The sequence below is a fragment of the Phalacrocorax aristotelis genome, chromosome 1 (genome assembly GCF_949628215.1).
Source record: "Phalacrocorax aristotelis chromosome 1, bGulAri2.1, whole genome shotgun sequence".
Lineage (NCBI taxonomy): Eukaryota > Metazoa > Chordata > Aves > Suliformes > Phalacrocoracidae > Phalacrocorax > Phalacrocorax aristotelis.
The window spans coordinates 186,949,838-186,972,079 of record NC_134276.1 but is presented as its reverse complement, the minus strand read 5'-3'; the positions used below and the strand labels follow the sequence as shown (position 1 = coordinate 186,972,079).

Genomic DNA, 22,242 nt, shown 5'->3' with positions numbered 1-22,242 from the left:
AAGAATGGATGTTGAATAAATTCAGAGTAACACTAATAAATACAAATTCAATGTTTTGTAAATCATTCCAGTTTATGAGGCTCATCTTGAAATACATAAGCATTCTGTCAGAAGTTATGTGATGCGTATCAGTTTTAATGATCAGTAGCCTTGATTTACCAAGTGTATTTAATAGCCTGAAGTTTTGGTTTTGGCAGAAATGGTAACGCTATGTATAGATCAGATTCCTGATCATTGTCCATTTTAAGGCCCTGTTTCAGTATCTTGAAATATTTGGAAACTACTCATTTCGAGATACTGAGCACCTGCAGTGGGGAACAGCAGTGGCCATAGTGCATTCTGGCATTGCTAGTAATTGCTTCTGATTTCAGACTATAAAGAGAAATGCGCACCTCTCTGTTCTCAGTAGTGTTATGCTACAACTTACTTGCAAGGTCAGTCTATAATTGCTTATTCAGACACACTGAGAGCTCATTAAATGTACTGCTTCTGAATAACCAGGGGTTTTTCTACATTATTCCTTCTGGTTGGCTGGGATCATGGTCATTGTCATGCTGGGTAGCAGATTGGAGAAGATGGAAGTAATCTGTGATACTGTCACCCTTTTTAGTGGCCTGTTAATGGTAGGAGTGCTATAAAGCTGCTGTGTTTACCAGCATTTTAATTTAGCAGGCACAATGCCATTCTCAGGAGTCTGGGTGTTGACCTTGAGGATCAGATGATTATTGTGTGCTTTGGGACAACTGTACTGCTTCTGCAGATGTTACTCTTGAAGGCCTTTTTTTGGGTTGGATTTAACTGAGCAGAAAAGAGCACCATCCACGAGACTGACGTATCTGAGTCATGTGCCAGGACTCTCTGCTCTACAGCCTCACCTTTCCCATCAAACCTGTTTCTCACTTTGTTCCCCTGCTACAGTGACAGGATTTAAGTGCAGAATTTTCTAATGAGTTTCATAAGCTTGTGCTTAGTTTTGCTTATCTTTAAAGATACGACATCCAAATAATTTATTTCAGTAATGAGTCTGGTCCATCAGTCTTGATGACCTGCAAATGCATATTGGACCTTGAGTTCCTTCAAAGCTCTGGAGATTAACTTTCTCTGCCCAGAGTGTGAATTGTTTGTTAAAACAGGGTAACTTCTTATTGGTAAGAGCAGCTGGCATAAAGGTTTATGGATGTTCTGCTACCTATAGCTGGAGCAGCAAAGATTCTGACTTTCCTGTATCTCAAATTCAGGGTTTTGTACCATATTTGTCACCTCCCATTTGAAGCTGCATTACAGTTCCCCGTATCCTTCAGTGTTAACGGTAGCAGAGGATTGCAGGAACCTCACTTGCAAGGTTGTAAGGAACAGGTTCACTATTGGTTCACTATGCACACTAGTCCTCCCCAAAACACTGCAGTGTGGTGCCGTGCTGCTGGTCAGGTCCAGTTCTTCTTCTCTCCCCCACCACAAAGTGCAAATAGTGTGTCCAGTCTGGCCCTCCTACTGCAGAAGGTCAGCACGCAAGTTGAGTCACTTAAAATTTGAGCTTTTCTAATACTGTATATGTTTATACTTTTAGGAAGCAGTCTGAACAGTAAGTATGTGTAGTGTTTGTTATGAAGCTGAAATGTAACAAGCAGGAAAACTGCTGTTAACGTTTGTACCTGTGAGTGCCCAGGGCTTCACAGGTGTTGGTCACGCTCTCTGTAACTATACTTTTGGCCATTAACAAGGCATAAGAAAGAAATTAGGAATTATGGTAGTATAAATTGCAGATTGTGAATCTCTGCTTTTTTACTTTTTTAAAATGAGTTTTAATAGTCTTCATTTTTAGTGACAACTTTTGAAAACATCATCTGCTTTGAGTAACACCAGTATAAATTTACTAGATTAATTACGGGCTATCAGATTGCAAAATTTCATTTAAAGAACCATGTTTGTTTGTGTTAGAGTGGTGAAAAGAAATCAAACTCATCATAGTGTTTAATCCACGTGTATAACTTCAAAATGGTCAAACCAATTAAAAGAAATGGTGTCCTGCTGGGACCTGAGATGACACATTTCAGCCCAGAGCAAGTTTTTAAAGGCAGGTTTATAAACCCTTTCAACAATAGGTTTTATAATGGAAATGCTAATGCAGCTTTAGCAATATCAGTTCTTGCAGATGTTACTGTATCATCTTTAGTAGAAAGAAAATAAATTCTTTTCCGTATGCGATTACCTTCAGAATCTTTTAATGTAATTTTTTTTTTCCAAATACTGACTTTGAAATGGCTCCTGTTAACGAGTTCAGCCAGGCTCTATTACTTTACTAGTTAATTTAGTTTGGGAGCAAGCCTTACTTATCTGCTAAAGAAAAAATACCATGTATTATTGAAAATTGCATTTCTCTTCTTTCTCTCCATACAATCTACAAAAGGCAACTGAAGAAGAAACTTTTCTTTTTGTTTTTATTATTTTAGCTTCTCCTGGACACGCAATGGAACTCATTTTGATATAGATAAAGATGCACAGGTAACAATGAAACCAAATTCAGGGACCCTTGTCATAAATATTATGAATGGTGGGAAGGCAGAAGCATATGAAGGAATATACCAGTGTACAGCAAGGAATGAGAGAGGAGCAGCCATTTCCAACAATATTGTTATAAGGCCTTCTAGTAAGTCAAGCTCTTAATGTTCATAAAATGTAAAACACTTCAGTTTGCTGATTTTCTTATGAATGTTTCCCTTTTTTCCCCATCTTAGAAACTTAGTAGTCAAAGTGATCATGTTAGAAGGTATTATATAGTTTCTGATATTCAGATTTAATAATGTGTTGCATGTTGCCTCCAATATTCCTTAGAAAATTTAATAACCAAAACCCTTTCCTGATTTTTTTTTTTTTGGTACGCCTGGATGACCTATCATATTTAAAATTGGGTTGTATATATGATGCTACAATTAGAATAAAGTGTTTAAATCCTTAATGCACATCATTGATGAGGACAATTTTTATTCTCTTTCTGATGCATGTATTCCGTAATTTTTATAGTAGCTTTAATAGAGAACAGACCGGCACCAAAAAGAAGATAAAGCTACAAAATTTTGATTAATGGTAGACTCTTTCTACAGCTTTTTATGTGATTCTTATCTCAGATCAGTTTTTCAAGTTTCTCAGCTTACAATGTGCTGTTCTCGCATGTTTTAATAAAACTGTCTTTTTTTCCCCCCCTCATTATCATAGTTAAAACTTTCCAAGATGCTGTTATAGAACTGCTTTAGTGAATAACCAAAATAATCTGAATCAGTTCATTATACTTCCAGCAAATGATTGCTGTAAAAAATGTTTTGAAGAAAACCTACTTTTCTCCCAAGGAAACATGAAAAAGAACAAAAATCTTTAGTAAACCTGATAGGACATTCTGATGCATGTAGTTATTTTTTTCTGGAGTATTATGTGCATTTCTTCCTTAAATTCTGGAATTTTTGTAAATCCATAGTTTGTATGTGCGTTAAAATTACACTCTACAGGATCCCCTTTGTGGACAAAAGAAAAACTAGAACCCCATCAGGTTCGAGAAGGTGATTCACTAGTACTACACTGCAGACCTCCTGTTGGCTTACCACCACCTATAATATTTTGGATGGATAATGGTGAGTTTGGTTTTTATGCAAAATTAGTTTACTTTTTGTGGGTTTTTCACGTGCTTAATCATTGCTTACCAAGACCACAGATGGTGGAGTTTCCCTCTAAGTTAAAATTCAAAGAATTTCCATTTCTGTAGAAATGAAGAAAAAGCAGACATGCAGCCCAAAAGCATGAAGCCAAAAGCAGCTGGAGATCAATACACTGGGGAAGAATGGGAAGGCAAGGGAGCTCGAGAGGAAAGTTAGAAAGATCTATATATTTGCAAACCAACAAACAGTGTAATCGAACAAATGTGGCGTCTGCAGATCATAATAATGTGGTGTGTATTATAATTGAGATAAATGTGTTCTTGTTTTCCCTTAGCTTTCCAAAGGCTGCCTCAAAGTGAAAGAGTTTCCCAGGGTCTAAATGGAGACCTTTATTTTTCTAATGTACAACCAGAAGACACCCGGGAGGACTATATCTGCTATGCAAGATTTAATCATACACAAACTATACAGCAGAAACAACCCATTTCTGTAAAAGTCTTTTCAAGTAGGTATTGCATTACCTAATTACATACTTACGTAGTATTTATCCAGAATTCTCTTTGGCATTATTTGCCAAAATTAAGTAGTGTTATGCTAGGGAATTTTGTCATTTTAATTTTGAATATGAAATTACATTACTGTATAAACTTAAAATGTCGTCTCCAGTGTTCCTGATGTGTAATTCGAAAAGCTGTCATTTTTTGCCTTTATCAGGCTTTGTCTTTTGAAAAAATGCTTTGTAAGATTTGAAATATTGAAAAAATACAGTGTAAAAAATACTAGTTCTCAAATGGTTTTCATGTCCAAGAATATCAAGTTATTATGATTATCGTAACTGTTGAAACAAATTAATCAATCATTTGATTAACTCACCGCGGCCATATCATCACTTTTTGATTCCCAGTATTTTGATTTATCCCTCTGGTATGCATTCTTCATGATATTCTGTTTATTTCAGTGGACTCATTGAATGACACTATAGCTGCTAATTTGAGTGACACTGATATTTATGGTGGTGAGTTACACTGGTCCCCACTGATACTCCCTGTTTCACAGTAGCATTTAGTGAACTAACTTCACCTCCATGGCTGCTTAACCTTTTGCTCCCTTTTCAGTTTCTGCTAAAGGTATCTATTAGTGCTGGTGATAATACATGCTTTAGAAAGGGACTGCACAGTGTGATCCTTTCAAATATTTCATGTTTCAATGTTATTGTAACATATGGCTCATTAAAAATACAAACTCTTATAATAAATGAGTCCTTTCACACTGGGGCAGATTTTTAAAATTGACTGATTGCTTCTATACTGTGTTGCTTTTTAATATTTTTTCCCTCCAATTTAACGAGTAGTTTGATATGTTCATTATCACTAGGACTATTCAATATCACATGCTGCATAATAAATAACAACAATTAAGCATTTAACAGATGCACTTCATGTTTAATAATTTATTGAATGTACCATTCATTTTTAACATATTTCATGAGTGTAAAATCTAAACATTTTAATACTATCTGTACTAGTAACTTCGTAGGGGAAAGATGAGCTTTGTTTGTCTGGTGTTTAAGCTGATCTTCACATTAATCTGCGTTGAATGGTCTTTTGTATATTGTGAATTAAATCCTCCCAAACAGGTATATGTGTGTTTAGCAAGGCTGACTTTGGAGCAACGCTGATACCGTAACGCTTGAGTTTCTAAACTCTCCACTTGATATTGTGTGAGATAGATAATACACAATATTTCTTTTATTTCTGTCTTTTTCCTTGTCAAATGAAGCTTTGTACATATTAAACTGTAACTTACAGGAATCTAAAATAAAACAGGGGCGCAGAATATTTTAATTCTCTGCATAAAAATAAGATGTCATTCAGGAACAAACAAGAAATATGTATCTGAACACAGAATTATATATTAGCTGCAATTAGTGAGGAAAACACCATTTTGTTGACTCACAACTCAGAAATACCAGAGGTAATTCTGAATTTTTGTAGTCCTGCAAAATGAGTTAGTGGCCCTTAACAGTGCTGAAACTGGGGAGATTAGTAATAGCCTGTGACTATCAACTGCATTCTTCTAGCCCACCCTTTTCTCTCAACTTTAAGTTGTTAATGTACTTGTTTTTAAGGAATTCATAGCACAAACTGTATTAAAATTAAGTGTTCTATTTATATTAAACTATCAGTAAATCCTGTACCCTAATAAACAAGTTTATTATGTTTCTGCTCACATTTTTTTAAAAAAAATAATAATTCACTGTAATGATTCCGACTGCTGCTGCACTTTAGAGCAATTTAATCCTGTATTTTCAAATTACTATAGAAGAACATTGGAGTATTTACAGGAAGCACTCTTATTCTGACTTCCATGAACGCAGATGAAATACCGTAATACTTCAAAGCCAACAGAGTATAATGTCAGAAATGGGTCTTATATTTATAGCTGTCTGTTTGCTGTGGTTACTTCTTGTGGATTAATCAATGGTCCTTTATCACCAGATTGGGGAACAGCTTGAATGAAAGTTAAATATATAGTAAGAGGAGAATATGAGGCTTAGCTTCTGAAAAGATGCCTCATGTTGCTAGAAAATACTGAACAAAGCATATTGCATATTGCAAAACGGAGTGTACCTTTTATCTGAATACGATAACTTTGCTTTATCTGTGTTTTTATGGAAATTTTGGTAACTTTCAGTCTTGCACTATGACTCACATCAGTGACCTCTTACCCCCTGTAATAGTTCTGCTGACGTGAATAGGGGCTGTTTAGGATTAAGGCTCCGCATCCATCCACCAGGCTGCATAGCTGCCTATGTAAAAACTATGTATCAGTTGCTCCTGTCTTCAGTAACAACATTTGTCATGTATGTGTTCAAAATTATAGCATTTAACATGTTGAGATACGATTGTTGTCTGTCAAAAACCTGATTTGTTGAAATGTGTGGTTGTGTAACACAAGTATTTTGAATTAAATGGCCAAAGTGCAGCAAAATCACTGTCCACAATGTGAGAATGGATGTATGCATTTGAACAATATTTAAATAGATAAATACTAAAATAAGGTTTAGAAATTAATTTTATTTTCTTCTTCCAGCCAAGCCAGTTACAGAGAAGCAACCAATTCTTCTAACACCAACAGGTAGCACAAGTACCAAAGTGGAACTCAGAGGAAGTGTGCTTTTGCTGGAGTGCATTGCAGCGGGATTGTGAGTTACTTTTTAGTTAGCGTTCTTCTAAATAAAAATATGGAAACAGAGGGAAACATTTCAGAGATGCTTAAAATATTACCACTGTATAAGCGTAGGTATTTCAAAGAAACAGAAATGTAAAATGAAAAGAGCTCTTTCAAGGAAGTTCACCGATTGCTTGGGCATCAGCAGCTTTTAAACTGACTGTGAACATAAATATTATGGCTTCTGCCTTCTCATATCCCCAAACACTATGCACAGCATTCAGGTTGTCCCATTGTGTTTTTTTAAAGGAGACAAGAAATGCCCTAGGGTAACCTTGGATGAACATCTGCAGAATTGGACTCAGGAATCAAGCCTCTGTTTTTTCCCTAAATTTACAACCAGTCTCTCAAATTATATAAAAATAGATAAGAATCTGCTGGTCAAATCTGAAAAAGCTGCTCACATACGCTAATAATTACTTAGTAGATCAGCTAGGTGGGAGTTAGAACATACCTTCAGCTCCTTACATCCAATTTCTCAGTGTAATAGAGTTTAATTGGTAGTTGTTTCTTTGGTTTAATGCAAGTTTTCTTCTGCTGGTTATTGTGCAAGTAGAAAATTGCTAAAGAGCAATTTAACTTCATGAACTACTTCAATCTTAAATCAATTTCATTCTCAGGAAGAAACCTGAGAACAGATTGGTTAGTGCAGAAGTGGAAAACCTTTAGTACCTATTTCAGGAGCTGTAAACATGTTTACAGTGCACAAAAGCATATAATGCAGAGTGCTCTGAGGTAGCCGTGAGGAAAGCCAATAACTGCAAATGATGCAGCACAGCATCAGGCACATGTATTCACTTGCATAAGCTCCATAGGGCATGCTCACGCACAGCTTGACACAGCTTGACACAAGCATCAGTGCAGTGTAGTTGTCCATAAAGGACCAGATTCAGGTTTTGTTTAAAACAACTATTCCTAATTACTGTTACTGTAATCAAAAGTCACCTTGGCTAAGTGTCTCTGTCACAAAATATGTGGTACTAGACTGCTAGGGGAATATTTGCCTTGAGTCATTACTATTTGAGACAGGACATTCTACTCAGTAAGCAACGCATTGTAATTCCTTATAATATTAAAAGTGTATCTCCAGGTGTTTGAACAACTTTCAACTTCAGTGGAACATGGGGCATAGCCAGGTTTTAGACACAGTGCAGTGACAAGTAGCTATCCTTGACTCAGCACTGATGTTTTTTTTTTCTTGTTTTCTCATAGGAAATATTTCTGTGTCCTTACAGTTCTGTAAAATTTATGATGTTTATGAAGCATTAGGATACTGCTCAAATTAAGGCCAATTATAAACTTGTCATTATCTAGAAACTACCTTTTAAAGCTCCATGATCATCAATTTAATAGTATAAATGCAATAAGATTTAAAATACACTTGTATTCATTCCTGAACCGTCAGGGTTTTTAGATTAATCAGCAGACAAATGTAGTCTATAATTATTAAGCCTATGAACAGATGGCCATTGACAGTGTTAGTGAGGCTTGTCATTTCCTAGAAACAAATGCTGGCATATTTTGCACATTTGCTGGACATGCCCCAAAATCTCGGTAAAGGCTCTTAAAATAATTATTTGTAAAATATATGTTAAAAAAATAATGTATTGAACTCTTGTCTTCATTTTCTTCAGTCCTTAAATTTGACCTGTGCTTTTGCTTCTCCAGACCCACACCGGGAATCCACTGGATTAAAGAGGGTGGGGAACTGCCAGCCAACAGAACATTTTTTGAAAACTTTAAGAAAACTCTCAAGATTATAGATGTTTCTGAAGCTGACTCTGGGAACTACAAATGTATAGCAAGAAATATATTAGGTTCTGCTTATCATGTCATTTCAGTAACTGTGAAAGGTAATACTAAAATAATCCTTAATGTGATATCGTTAGTGTCCAGAATGCAAGGTTGAAGTAAGCTTTCTAGGATAAAATGTAGCTGAAGGGATGAATGTTAATGGTAAAAAACAAACAAAAAACAAACCACACACTGAGGAAATGATCATTAAACTGACTGATTTCTGCCACTGGAAGGACTTCACTATCTCTAATTTTTTTTTTTTAATGTTATTTTATAAAGCTACAGGCTAAATTGAGGCTGTACTGTAACAGTAGTAAAATAATTTATTTGCTTGTACCTGTGCTACATTTATTTTAGATCCTTTGATTAGCTGTCCTTAGACGGCTTCTTTCCCTTGTTTTTGTATCTTCCTCCCCATCTCTCCTCTTCACTCCCTCTTATTTTCTCCATCTTTTCTGCTCTCCATTCATATAGCCCAGATTCTTTCTCTTCTCTATTTTACTATTTGTCTTATATTTTTCTTTCTTTTTCTTTCTTAATTGACATTTCTGGTTTTCTGTCTTCATGTTTTTTACCCAAGATTATGTCTTACTAGTTCTAAAGACACTTACAGTATGTTTGTCTAAATAGGAATTGTAAGTATGTTTGCAATACCATGAAACAAAAAACCTGGAATGACAGCTAATTAGTCATTGAAATAATCAACTGTATTGCTTACTTAGCATGCTAAATAGCCATTTGCTTTATTGTAGACCAGCATCATTTTATGATTGCATTCAGCCTCCTTTTTGAGAGCAAGTTTAATTTTCTGTTCACATCTGTCCATCAATCCAAAATCTGAAATTTAATTGCAAGATGTGATAACATATGCTATTTGTGGTTGTTTATTGTAAAAGAGATGGAGACGTAGATTAATGTCTTTTGGGAAGGACAGTGTTCCATCCATTTTGATCTCTGTGTGTTTTCAGCTGTCTCGGGTAAACATCTGGCCCCACTGCAATCACCCATTGAATTCAGCGGGACTGAGGATTTTGCCATTTCTAAATTTCACCCTTGACATGCAATATTTTTATGTAATCAAGCCTAAATTAATTTCTAAACCATAACTACTGTGAGCATGGATATCTCTGAAATTAATCAAAAGACCACTCTAGTCTCTGCAGATGCCTCACTCGGATAAATTTTGCTTTCTTTAGGAAGGGCAAATTAGATTCAAAGCAGGCAACCCTAAATGAAACAAAGAACCTCTTGTTGCTTATCTCAGAATTTTAATGCAACGGGTAGCCAATAGCTCCATATAGCTCAGTAGCCAAAGTACAGGCTACCGGTTAATCATTGAATATCACGTATATATGCACACACATATATTAAAAAAAATGTAACAGTGTAAGTGTAAATCTGTATCTGTACATACCTTGTTTGAATCATCTTCTGGTTACCATGACTGTGCCGTATGATTTTCCGTACATAATTTTGGAAACCAATTGCTGTGTTTTTCTTTCTAACCCCAGCTGCCCCATACTGGATAACAGCACCCAGAAACTTGGTCTTGTCTCCTGGAGAAGATGGCACATTGATCTGCAGAGCTAACGGCAACCCAAAGCCTAATATAAGCTGGTTAGCAAATGGCGTTCCTATAGCAAGTAAGATTCTTAACTACCTTACTGGAGGATGAGGAAGAGAATATGAGGAATATCAGGGTGGTTTTTTTTCAAATACAAATGAAGATCGTGTGTTTGAGTAGTTTTTGCCTGACAGGTAGTACTAAATTATAAATGAGGTGGTAAAAATACTGTGGTTCATAAAAGTGGAACAACAAAATGTGCCTCTAACGTGCTCGAGAGCACTAAAATTTGTGACTGTGCTCCTGGTTATTCTCTCTGGTGTTCTGCTGGTCGCATCCTTGTGGAGATGGGGCCGTAGTAAAAGCCGCGCCATGCCCCTTTTACAGGACTTTTGCTGGGGTGTAATTTTTACCATTGTTTTTCTGCGGCAGTCGTGTTTGCTGGACCTCTCCTTTGCTGCCCCACCGCAACCCTAATTTTATCTAGGAATTGTAAACGTGATATAAAAAGTCAAGTCCTCACATCTGTGGATGTACAGAGCACTTCTGCAGGATTTGCAGCTTTGAGTATGTTTGAGCCTTTCAGGCTTCAGCACTAAAAAGCAGCAGCAGCAGCAAAACTGACTGAACGCGTCAGCAAGTGCCTGGCAAACAGCTTGTGCCGAGTAGGTGTCAAAGAAAAGGGACCCCTAAGGCAGTGAAACAGCTGTTTCTGTGTGCATGCGTAAGAAAAGCAACCCTGCATTGGTGATCGAGTCACTTAATTGTTGCAGCGTTATGACTGGCAACACTGTATGACAGACACAAGATAGCTGCTATATATAGCACCTCTTTTGCTCGGGAAGAACTTGCTGGAGGGCACTGCAGTGTGTTGTCAGCTGGGTTTGCACTCGGCTTGGCCTGTACTCTAAAATGATACTTGGTTCTTCTACCTTTATCCTTCTTTCACAGAACAATCATATAAAAACTGACAATCTACAGTGTTGACTCATGAGAGAGAATGTGCTCTGAAATATTGGTCTGTGCTGATCTATTGAAAGTATAACAGTGTAACTTTCAGGAGTTTCAGGAGCTGTTTAAGTCTGTTGATGAAGTAGATGTCACGGAGTTTGGGATATGAAGGAGGATTCTCTAGAAAATAGCAATGGGTAGATGAGAGCCCTCATTAGATATATTCAAAATATTTGGGATACAAGAGAGATCAAACTGAACTGGAGGGAAAAATATGCAAATTTGCGGGGAGAAGTAAAGGTATATATCGAAACAGACAAATATTTAGCAAGGAACCTGTTTCAGGATTCCTAATTAAATGTAAGGTGAGATCTCTAGCCTGAGATTTAAAATTAGAAGTTTCCATTGTTTAAAAAAGTTACATAAGCTGACATTAACCACCTCGTCAAACAACGGTATTACAGGAAAACAGGTAAATAGCAATGTAATTTTATATTGTATGTAAATATATCATAACACGTGCCTTATAATCAAAGTTTGGTACCAGTCCTGCTCTTTCCTTTCTGGGTGTTCATTGGTGTCATCTTCCATACTATTTTCTATATAGTTACTTTTTTGGCTTGTTTTGAGGAGATTTTTATTTTGCTGTCCTGATAGTTTAACTCCTCTTTTCACGCCCCTTGACTAGTAAAATCTTTTTCACCTGGCTATGAGTTTCACCATTGCCTTGCACTGCTTCCTTGTTGAAGCTGTAGGACATGCTGTTCAAATGACAGACAAGTGCAGTTTCCAGAAAAGCAATGATGTGTTCTGCATTCTTGCGGGGCAGCGGAAAAACATTAAGAAACAGAGAAATTTCAGAAGCAGCTGCAGGATTGCACTGAATTTTCCAAAAATGAGAGCAGCATGTATTGGCTGGCTGGCCTTGAGGAATCAGTACACAGACTCTTATTGAAGGGAACTTAGTAAAAATTAAGAGACTTTAATTAAATTACCCATTCAATCTCAGTGGGGAAAAAAAAAGTGAAGATCTCGGGAAATAAATAACTGGGTAGCTCAACCTTGTGTTAAAGGTCACTTTCACTGCTGAGAAGAGCTGAAGTTTTATCCACCTTAAATATTTAAGCACAAGTTGATTGGATGCTGCAATACACTGAGTCTGTCAGGGCATCTAAGAAAGAGAAGCATCGCTATCACAGGAAGTGCAGTTCTTAAGATTCTTGTGATTTTGTATTATTCTGTGTTATCAAAAGCTGGTCTGGACACTACCAAGTACAATGTGCCTTTTTGTTCACTTGTTACTGAATTATAGAATTGAGCCCCTCTTCTTCCAACTGAATGATTAGTAAATCACTGTAAAAGGAAACTAAAGCAGCTGTTTCAGCTTCAGGGCAGTGCTGAGAGAGCTACGCCCATGGCAGGATTTCAGAGAAAAAGAGCTGCATTTGAATTTCAAAGCCCTGCTGTCATCGTATATCCCACAATGTGCCTCCTGTGGCCCAGTAATCTGTTTGCAATACTTTAATTTTCTATTGGAAAGCACAACTGGGAGATGCTTAATTCTTCCGGTTTTGTTTTTCCATAATAGAGTCAGACAAGGAAAGGGGAGTGTTGAAGAAAGAACCATTCGTCCATATCTCAGTCAGAGGGTGAGGCTTAAATACCAAAAGGGAAAAGGGAAGAATAAAGAATGTAGTGTCTTAAGCACCTATGAAAAAAAATATGGCAATGGTGTAAATTTTGTTCCAGATTATATTAATCAGAGTAAAAAGATATTTTTAAAGGAGGATTTTAGGTTTCTTTGAAATATTTTAATTAATTTTCTTCAACAGTAACACTTAAAAGAGAAACTCCAGCATGTCTGAAAAGAAAGCTGCTTTAGATATACTGGCGTGATAAGGACCTAGCCTCCTAATGTTTACTCACAGGAGTAATTTGAACTCGCGTACACAGTCCCGTTGAGGTCAATTAGAATTACTCTGGCAAGTAGCAACTGAAAGTCCAGGCCATGACTCTGTCTTGCCTTGTGCTTTAATTAACATTCAAGATCTGCATTATTTATACCACTGCATAATCTGTTGTGTTCTACTGCTCAGATATTCAGCATGGTTTTACAAAAGGGAAACCATGCATAAAGTATCTCAACTTTTAAGAGAGTAACAACCCAGATTAATTGGGAAGGGGAAGCGCTTTCAGAATTGGACTTCAGAAAGGCGTTGCAAACTGCACAAAAGACTAATTTATTGGTTCAGTGGTTTATAGTTCATGATGAACTATTAAATATTAAATACACACACTTAGATTTATACAAAGCAGAGCACTGAAAGGCACTGTTTATCTTCTTTCAACATGTTCTCCACTTGTTTATATCACATTTCACATTGAATCTTAGGTTTTAGTCTCCATTAGTAATCACATTGAATTTAAGGGAGAAACATTAGCTCTTAGATTTTCTTCATGAAAGGCCTTGATAATCCCTGGCTCAGAGGTTCGTCATCAGTTGTGTTCTCTGTGAGTACACACACAAGCTGTTCACCACAACCATGGGAGGGTGGGGAGAAATCTGGGCTCTGATGCCCTGAGTTCACTCTCGGAGAGGAGAGGACTGCCAGGGCAGACACTTATCCACTGCTTCTGCTGTCGTTGTGTTGGAACTGTGCATCTGGCCTAGGAACTGCAGCAGATGTGAAAACCTTTGATAATCAGGGTTTTTTTTATTCTGCCCAAGATAGTCAAAGGATGGTTGTGGTTAGTGCAGGTAATAACCCGCTGTCCCTTTGGAGATTATAGTACTGTCAGAGTCAGAAACTTGGAAACAAGCATTTCAGTTATCACAGGAAAATATTTTGCTGAGCAGCAAGTGAGATTGGTAAGAAAAGGGCATCTTCTTCCATGTCCCATCTCTTCCACAATTAAGTCTTTGTCAGTTCACTGTAAGGGCTAGAGTAAGGCAAAACTGGACTACTTGTTTCTTGTTTTTCTTGCTTAGGTTCAGTTTTGGTTTGACCCTATAGGTTCCCCAATGTCTGATGCACTATACTGCCCACTCTTGCTATTTCACTACCAGTTTTGTGTTCATCCCCAAAAGCATAGCTTCCAGCCCTCCCCCCACCAAAAAAAAAGAAAAAAGGACTCTAGTCGCATAACATTCTCTAAATACTTAATATGATATTTAAGAAATATGATCAGAGATGTGAAAGAACAGGTCTGTCTTGCCCCTGATTTGGGCTTTCCAATGTTATGAGGAAAGTCAGCTACAGCCAGAGAAGTGTTAACTGGGTGCTCATTCACAGGCCGCATGGTTTATGATCCACAGAAAACCAGGAGGTCCCTCCGTAAGGTACATATCTTCTTATCAAGTCACCTTGATGACTACACACTACATGTTCCCGTTATCTTGGCTGGTTGACTAATAATATTTAGTCCTGGTTCAGTCACATTCTCTTGTCGTAGCGAATCTATCTGAAGAGATGTCCAAAATTATACAAATAATTCTTAAAAAAATCCTGTTTCAGTCTTTCATCTGTAGTTAGTTTTAACCACAGAAAGACTTTTCTAGTTTTGAAAATGGTTACTACATTCATAAATTACTCATGAATGTGAGTTTTTGGAAGAATAAGCAGGTCAATATGAATGACAGGATACTTCTAGCAGAAGTTACTGTAATACAAATGATCCTGTGATCCCGTCAAAAGTCGAAAAGCATACATGAGCATCACTGTACAAGGACCATATGTTTCTACATTCCTATCAGAAAAAAAGCACCTAACCTCAGGTCTTTGCTTTCTTGATATATTTCCACAACAACAGGGTCTTCAAAGCTAACTCTGAAGTTAGAGTTGTTGAAAATCATGGCTTAAGAGCCAGTACTCATCTCAGGCTCTCATTTACATTCCCAATTCTTTGTGCATAAACTTAAGGACAGAATTATAGTAATAGTAGAACTACAACAACAAATGTTTAGTATAAAAATCTAAATCGAATAGTTTTCTCGGCTTCTCTGAGAAACTAATATTCTGTTATTGATGCAAAATGATGGCTCAGCTTTACTAAAGAAATGAGTGACTAAGCACTGTAATACTTAAACAACAGACTTTGTGTTATTGCATTCTTTTTCCAACAATCATATATGGTCACTGTGAATGCATAGCAGGACGGATTACTATTGATTCATGACTTTGATTTGCGAACGAAGATGCAGGCATCGAAGGACAGTAATGAATATTTCTGCTTTTTTCTAAAGAGAAATTATTCTCTGCTTTCACTGTTTTTTTCTGTGACCTTTTGCTGATCTAGGTAAGTTTAGCTCTTACACATGCCAAAGATGTACGTGTTCGCAGTGACACGGGAAAGCAGACAAGTCATTTTATCCCTTTCTCTTCCAGCTTGTTTTCAGCCAGAGGGAATCCTGGTACAACATCTGAGGATGACATAAGCATTTTCACTGTAGAATAGAAACAGTTAGTACTCACATATCCTACAAAGTATGATTACAATGCACAGCATGCTTCTGGAAAAAATATATACTACCTTAGGTTACATCATACTTCTCAGGCAACAAAACCCACCCTAGTTCTGTGCCCTTTGGGACCTGGAGTATCAGTGAGCAGAGCTGAGAAGTTCTGATGTCAGCTGGATCTCACACTCACTTTCTTGTATTTCAGAATGTGGTAGCAATATAAGGAGCTCTGTTTTTGAGTGATAATTTTCACATTATTAGCTTTTTTAAACAGTAGCAAAGTACAGAATCACAATCGAAGTTTTATACCTCCTTCCCAGTTAATTATTTTCAATCTACGCTACTTGTTAGGTTATTTTAAAACCACAGTATCACAGCATAGTTGAGGGTGAAAGGAACATCTAGTCCAACCTGCCTGCTCGAAGCAAGCTGTTATCTGCGTCTGGTTGGTCAGGACTGTATCCTGACAGATTTTGATTATCTCCAAGGACAGAAACTCTATCACCTCCTTGGTCATCCTGTTTCAGGGTCTGACCACCCTCACAATAAAAAGCTTTTATGTTTAAGTTTGAAGAAAACCCCACAACTCCAAGCAATGGATTTTATTTCCTCAACCTCACACAGAGCTTAAATATCTGAGCTAAAGAACTTAAACTCAGTAGACCGATTTAATGTCTTAATAATTTTCTGCCCAAAATACATATCTTTCTTACAGATCAGGCTGTATCATTTATTTGGACTGATAACATTATATTATACACTGCATCATCAGTTGGCAGTTGTTCTGTTTGTCATTGTGTTTAGCTTCCTGAACATGCATAAATCCACATTGACCAGCAATTAAAATTGATCAGGAAAATCAAATACTTCACCAGAAAAGGGTAAAACATCTCAACAAAATCTGAGATATTTTTTTTCCTTCCAGTTTTAAGCATAATAATGTGTTTTAACTGCTTCTGTTCAGAGAGCACATTTCATTCTGTCTTTTTTTCTCCAGGAAAAAAGTAATAATGGTGCCACAGTTGTTATTTAAGCATACTAACAACAGCAATTGCTTGGGCTGTCTGAAATTTAAGAAACAGATGGAAGTATGCATTCAGATGAGCAGAAGATACTCAGGGTGCTGATGACTAACAATGACAAAAGTATCTGATGGAGGCTATACCTCCTCTGTACAGGAACACTGTGTACGGGGCTATAGAGTCAAGAAGCTGTCTTATTATACAAAGAGATGGAAAATTTAGGTGAAACCAGGCAATCAGGTCTTTGTCCAGAAAGGACATAAACACATTTATAAGCTGAGACTTGATGTTATTGGGAGTAAATGTTGGTTATTACAGGGCACATGTTCAATTGTCTGTTACAGCAGCAGAACTCCTATAGCAAATCATCATCATTCATTATCCCGATTGTACAAAACCATTTCAAGTACTCTGTAATTATTTGCTGTTTTGCCTATCAGTGCCAAATTCAAATTTGTCAAACGCGTCAAAAGCATTTTCTCCTTTTCATGCAGCTATCGTGTAACGTCACCAGAATCGTAAAGGCAAGCAAGCAGTGTTTGAGTGCCCTACCATCACTTTCTTCCCCCAGAAAAAGAAAAAAAAGGACATGGAAAGGGCTGAAGTAGTGCATGTGTTCTTTGCCTCAGTCTTTACTAGGAAGACTAGCCTTCAGGAATCCCAGGTCCCAGAGACCAGGGGAAAAGGCTGGAACAAGATGTATCCTTGGTGGAAGAGGATCAGGTCAGGGAGTACTTAAGCAAACTGGACGTATGTAAGTCCATGGGCCCTGATGGGATGCACCCACATGTGCTGAGGGAGCTGGCAGGTGTCATTGCAAGGCCACTCTCGATAATCTTTGATTCGCCGTGGTAACTAGGAGAAGTGCTCAAAGACTGGAGGAAAGCAGATGTTACTTCTATCTTCAAGAAGAGCAAGGAGAACCCCGGGAACGACAAGCTGGTCAGCCTCACCTTGATGCTTGGGAAGGTGATGGAGCAGCTGATACTGGAAACCATTTCCACGCATCTTAAGAACAAGAAAACCATCAGGAGTAGTTAGCATGGCTTCTACCATGGGGGAGTGGGAAGTCATGCTTGAGCAACTTAATACATTTCTATGATGAAAAGGCTGGCCTAGTAGATGAGGGAAAGGGTGTGGATATTGTATACCTAGACTTCAGTGAGGCCTTTGACACTGTCTCCCATAAAATCCTCATAGACAAGCTGTTGATGTATGGGCTGCATAAGCAGAGAGTGAGGTGGATAGAAAAATGGATGAATGGCCAGGTCCAGCAAATCATGATCAGTGGCACAGAGTCCAGTTGGAGGCCAGTAACTAGCAGTGTGCCCCAGGGGTCAGACCTGTTTAACATCTTCATTAATGATCTGGATGATGGGGCAGAGTGTACCGTCAGCAAGTTTGCTGACGGCACAAAACTGGGAGGATTGTCTGGTACACCAGAGGGTCATGCTACCGTCCAGAGGGATCTCAACAGGTTGGAGAAATGGACTGACAAGAAGGTCATGAAGTTCAACAAGAAGTGCGAAGTCCTGCACTGTAGGAGGAACCAACCCCAGGCACCAGTACATGCTGGGGGCCACCCAGCTGGAAAGTAGCTTAGCAGAAAAGGACTTGGGCATCCTGGTGGACACCAAGCTGACCATGAGCCAGCAATGTGCCCTGTGACAAAGAGGCTAATGTTATCCTGGGCTACGAGACAAAAGTATTGCCAGCAGGTAGAGGGAAGTGATATTCCTCCATCTGGACACAGTCCTGTGCAACTGGCTCTAGGTGGTCCTGATTGATCAGGGGATTGGACCAGGTGACCTCCAGGGGTCCTTTCCAGCCTCAACCATTCTGTGTGTGTGAGTGCAGCAGTGCATGCTTAAGATTATTAAAGCAGCTGGATGATACAGCATCTAATTTTCAGGGCCTGGCCCTGCAATACACATTGTAGTATATGGGCAAAGACGTGTAGGTTTTGCATCGGAGGATGAGGTATGTCAGAAGACAGACTTGAATAGATGCCGTTCTCAACAGGGAGCTTTCTAAAATCAGTGCCCTTCAGCATGCAAATGGCTAGGCCAGTCAAAAGGAAGCACTGACTAATCAGACACTTTCCTCTGGTTTTTTCCCCTCTTGGGACCCACAGCTTGAAGCCCTTTCTGAGAGCAGGCACCTACCTCCTTTCCTTCAAACAACTGAAGAGGGATATCTCTCTTTTTTTCCTTAAATACAGCAGTGGGAAGGGAAGATGCTACCCTTCTTTTTATAAGATAATTTCATGGTTAGATCATTCTTTTAAGATCCAGTTCTTCACTCACAGAGGACTGAACTAATGACTTCCATCTCTCTGAAGGGGCCCTACCGTCAGCATGTAAGGTATTACGTATGAGAGTGTATGTCGGGGGGCAGTCTGTGCGCCCATTAAAGCTCTGTCTCTGTGCAGAAAATGCTGCAGAATTCAGAGGGCATGAGTGGAGGGAAGTCCAGAGCCCGGGGCAGAAAGTAGCCATGATTGGAACGGCTGTGGGCTGATCTCCCTCCCAGGAGGGCGGTTGTGCATATTGTCCATTTAACAGTGATTTATATGCAGAAACAGGCCACTTCTCACAGCTGACTGGCCTGCCTGCTGGGCTACTCACCTGCTCTTCTATTTTCAGCCCATGAATCTTTTAATGAAAATGGCATTTACATAGACTAAGGAGCAATGTGGAACATGGAACACAATAGGAAGCAAAGCAATAGGAGAAAAATAAGTGCCAGCAATCCAGAAGACCAGAGAACAAGCATTTTAAATTCCAATAGTACCTTCTTCTTCCTTTCTAAAACTTTTGAATTTGTGATTTTGATTTGAACTCAGAGTGATGGAAGATAAGAGTTAAAAATGGAGTAAAAAACTGTTCCTGAGGCATCTGTTTGGAAATTGATGTAATTACTTTACGCACAAAATGGCCTTAGAGTTCACCCAAGATGGAAATACCTTTAAGCAGGAGCACAGAACTGTGGTCCCCTTCATCTGTTCCCTTTCATTCTTCTGTTTTAGAGAATTCAGTAACAGATACTTCAGTAGATTTAAGAAAATGTGGGAGAAATTTCTCATTTTTCTTTACAGAGCAGTACTGAGATATTGTCTGAATCAAGAGGCTTTGCCACTTAAAAAAACTGATGTTAACTTAGTTAATTGACCTTGTCTATGATTCTAAAGAAATGAATTTATTTTATATGAAAATATCTTCCATAAATATACTTATTTTCTGAAGGTCCAATAATATATTAGGGTGTCAATTTTGATGATGCATTTATTTTTAATATTAATATATAAATAATGTCACCATTAAGTTTCAATATTAATAATATATTGATGTGTTTTGATTTAATATTTACTTAAAATATTAAACTAGAGTTTGTGCATTTTTCTCTCTAGCTCCATCCAGTTGTATCATAACTGCCAGCTATTATTCTTCAGTAATATCACAGAATTTTATTTTCAGTTATATTCTCGATTATTCTGGGATGCAAGAGCAGTTTGACAGCTCAGGCTACTACGTAACAGTTCAGAAAATGGCATTGTATAAATCTTTTAAAAGGGAAAGAGCGCCACCTACTGAATTAATACCACTGCTCTTGTGAAGACGATTTTGTGTGAATCACTTTTGTTTTACTCTGAGATATTTTTCAACTGAGTAAGGCTACTTTTATACTTGGATAATTACTTATGGTATAACAACTGATTTGAAAAGCCGAAACCTTTAAGTCACAGAGGTTTGTAGAGTTCTATTGTCATTCTAACAGAATTTTGTTTTGACACTTGGAAATATTTCCTTATTTTTTCTAGATATTGTCTGTATTTGCCTGAATCTTGTCATATCAGTATTTTTCCACTGTAACGCATGCAAAATATGATCTCTCATGATCTTCACTTCTTTGAAAAACAAACAACAAAAAACCCTCAAAAAAACGGGAACTCTACCATCCTCAGTTAAATATTTGTAGAATTGGAAAAAATTCCTGAATCATATTGAAGTTCACATTTTAACTAGTGAACAGTCACTCGGGAAAATAGAAGAAAGGGCGTATTGGTCTTTCAAATAGTTTCTTTTTTTCTGAAGTACGAAACATATCAGTCAACAACAGTTTAGGAAAACAATTCTTTTCTTTACACCAACAGTTGCCCCAGAAGATCCTAGCAGAAAGGTGGATGGTGATACCATTATTTTCTCACATGTGCAAGAAAGGTCGAGTGCTGTCTATCAGTGCAATGCTTCCAATGAATACGGATATTTGCTAGCAAATGCATTTGTGAATGTTCTGGGTAAGAAACAGATTTTTATATTTTCCAGTTTTCTTGCATATTCAGTTGTCTTCTCCTGTGACACAGATTGCGTGCTCAAGCCTTGCTTGAGGTCTTCAGTGGGAATGGACGTATTTCCTCAGCACTGTAAAAGGCAAGGATATACATAGCTTGCTTTTTCATAGGGTATTCCTAAATTTTACCTTCACCGTTCCTAATAAAGGTGAAAGCTGAGGAAAACATGGAAGAAATTTTATCTTTTGTTTGTTTATGTAAATCAAATAAATGGAAGCATAACAAATAAGGCAGGAATTAATATTCCTTAAGTTAGGATATTTCAGTACACTTTTATTATTATAGATCAGTTAAACAGATGATCCCTAACCTGCTATTGCAAGGGGGCATGATTATGCATTTGTCTTGAAGGCCTCCCAAGGATGTGTTTCTAGTTTTGAGATATTGTGGCCTCTCTAATTCTTCTTGCTGGATTTAACAAAGCCAGTAGCAAAATCCTAGGCAGAACAGCCTCTAAAGACTCTCCTGCAGGAACTAGCAGATCTTTTGAGAGACACTGTCTTTTAAATGAAAGAACTCACCTTGGGTCTGTGGTTCCCTTCAAAAATGTAGGTGTTTCACCAAAAATATATCTTAGCTTCTTTCTGCCTGCAGGTTTTTTTGGAATTATGTAGTTCAGTCTGTTCCCAGGAGTTTCTATTCTTGAAGTATATTCTGATTTAAATTTTCCAAATGAAATCATTGCCTTTGGTGCCCATCCCTATAACTTGTAAACAGGAAAGAAGCATTTGTTTATCACAAGATAATTCTCCTACATGAACGTTTCCTCAGGCTACTGGCAGTAGAATGTATTTGGACTGAGACCAGAAATAACTTGAGAAGGATGTTGGTATATAATTCTTTAGGCCATTCTTGATGTCTTAGTGTTTTGTATTTGCATCTTTGTATCTATATCCAGATATCTTTGTCTTTTCAGCTGAGCCACCAAGAATTCTAACTCCTGTTAATAAATTGTATCAAGTCATCGCAGATAGTCCTGCATTGCTAGACTGTGCTTATTTTGGTTCACCTAAGCCTGAAATTGAATGGTAAGCTATAGCTGTTTTGCTTAAGTTATGTAAAAAGAGCCAGTTATATCTATGGAAACAAGCACTTAAAGTTTAAAAATTATTTTTACTCTATTTACAATTTTAAAATAGTGTATTTTTAAATATATGCTGATTACAACACGCTAATACAATATTACATCTACTTAAAAATTAACAGTTAAGTTGCCCCTA

At 37.6% G+C, this 22,242-nt stretch overlaps 1 protein-coding gene across 38 annotated transcripts in view; it reads left to right on the top strand.

Moving 5' to 3' along the window:
* Positions 1 to 22,242, top strand: part of NRCAM (neuronal cell adhesion molecule) — a 167,697-nt gene that overhangs the window by 97,171 nt on the left and 48,284 nt on the right. For 27 of the 38 annotated variants that reach the window (XM_075081029.1, XM_075081028.1, XM_075081022.1 and 24 more), the window contains 9 exons: positions 2,451 to 2,647; positions 3,501 to 3,623; positions 3,982 to 4,152; positions 4,606 to 4,662; positions 6,741 to 6,852; positions 8,547 to 8,731; positions 10,187 to 10,318; positions 20,825 to 20,968; positions 21,939 to 22,050. In XM_075081029.1, coding sequence (XP_074937130.1) covers positions 2,451 to 2,647; positions 3,501 to 3,623; positions 3,982 to 4,152; positions 4,606 to 4,662; positions 6,741 to 6,852; positions 8,547 to 8,731; positions 10,187 to 10,318; positions 20,825 to 20,968; positions 21,939 to 22,050 — 1,233 coding nt within the window. The remainder of the gene's footprint in view (positions 1 to 2,450; positions 2,648 to 3,500; positions 3,624 to 3,981; positions 4,153 to 4,605; positions 4,663 to 6,740; positions 6,853 to 8,546; positions 8,732 to 10,186; positions 10,319 to 20,824; positions 20,969 to 21,938; positions 22,051 to 22,242) is intronic. The other 11 variants (XM_075081023.1, XM_075081021.1, XM_075081037.1 and 8 more) reach the window with 1 other exon arrangement.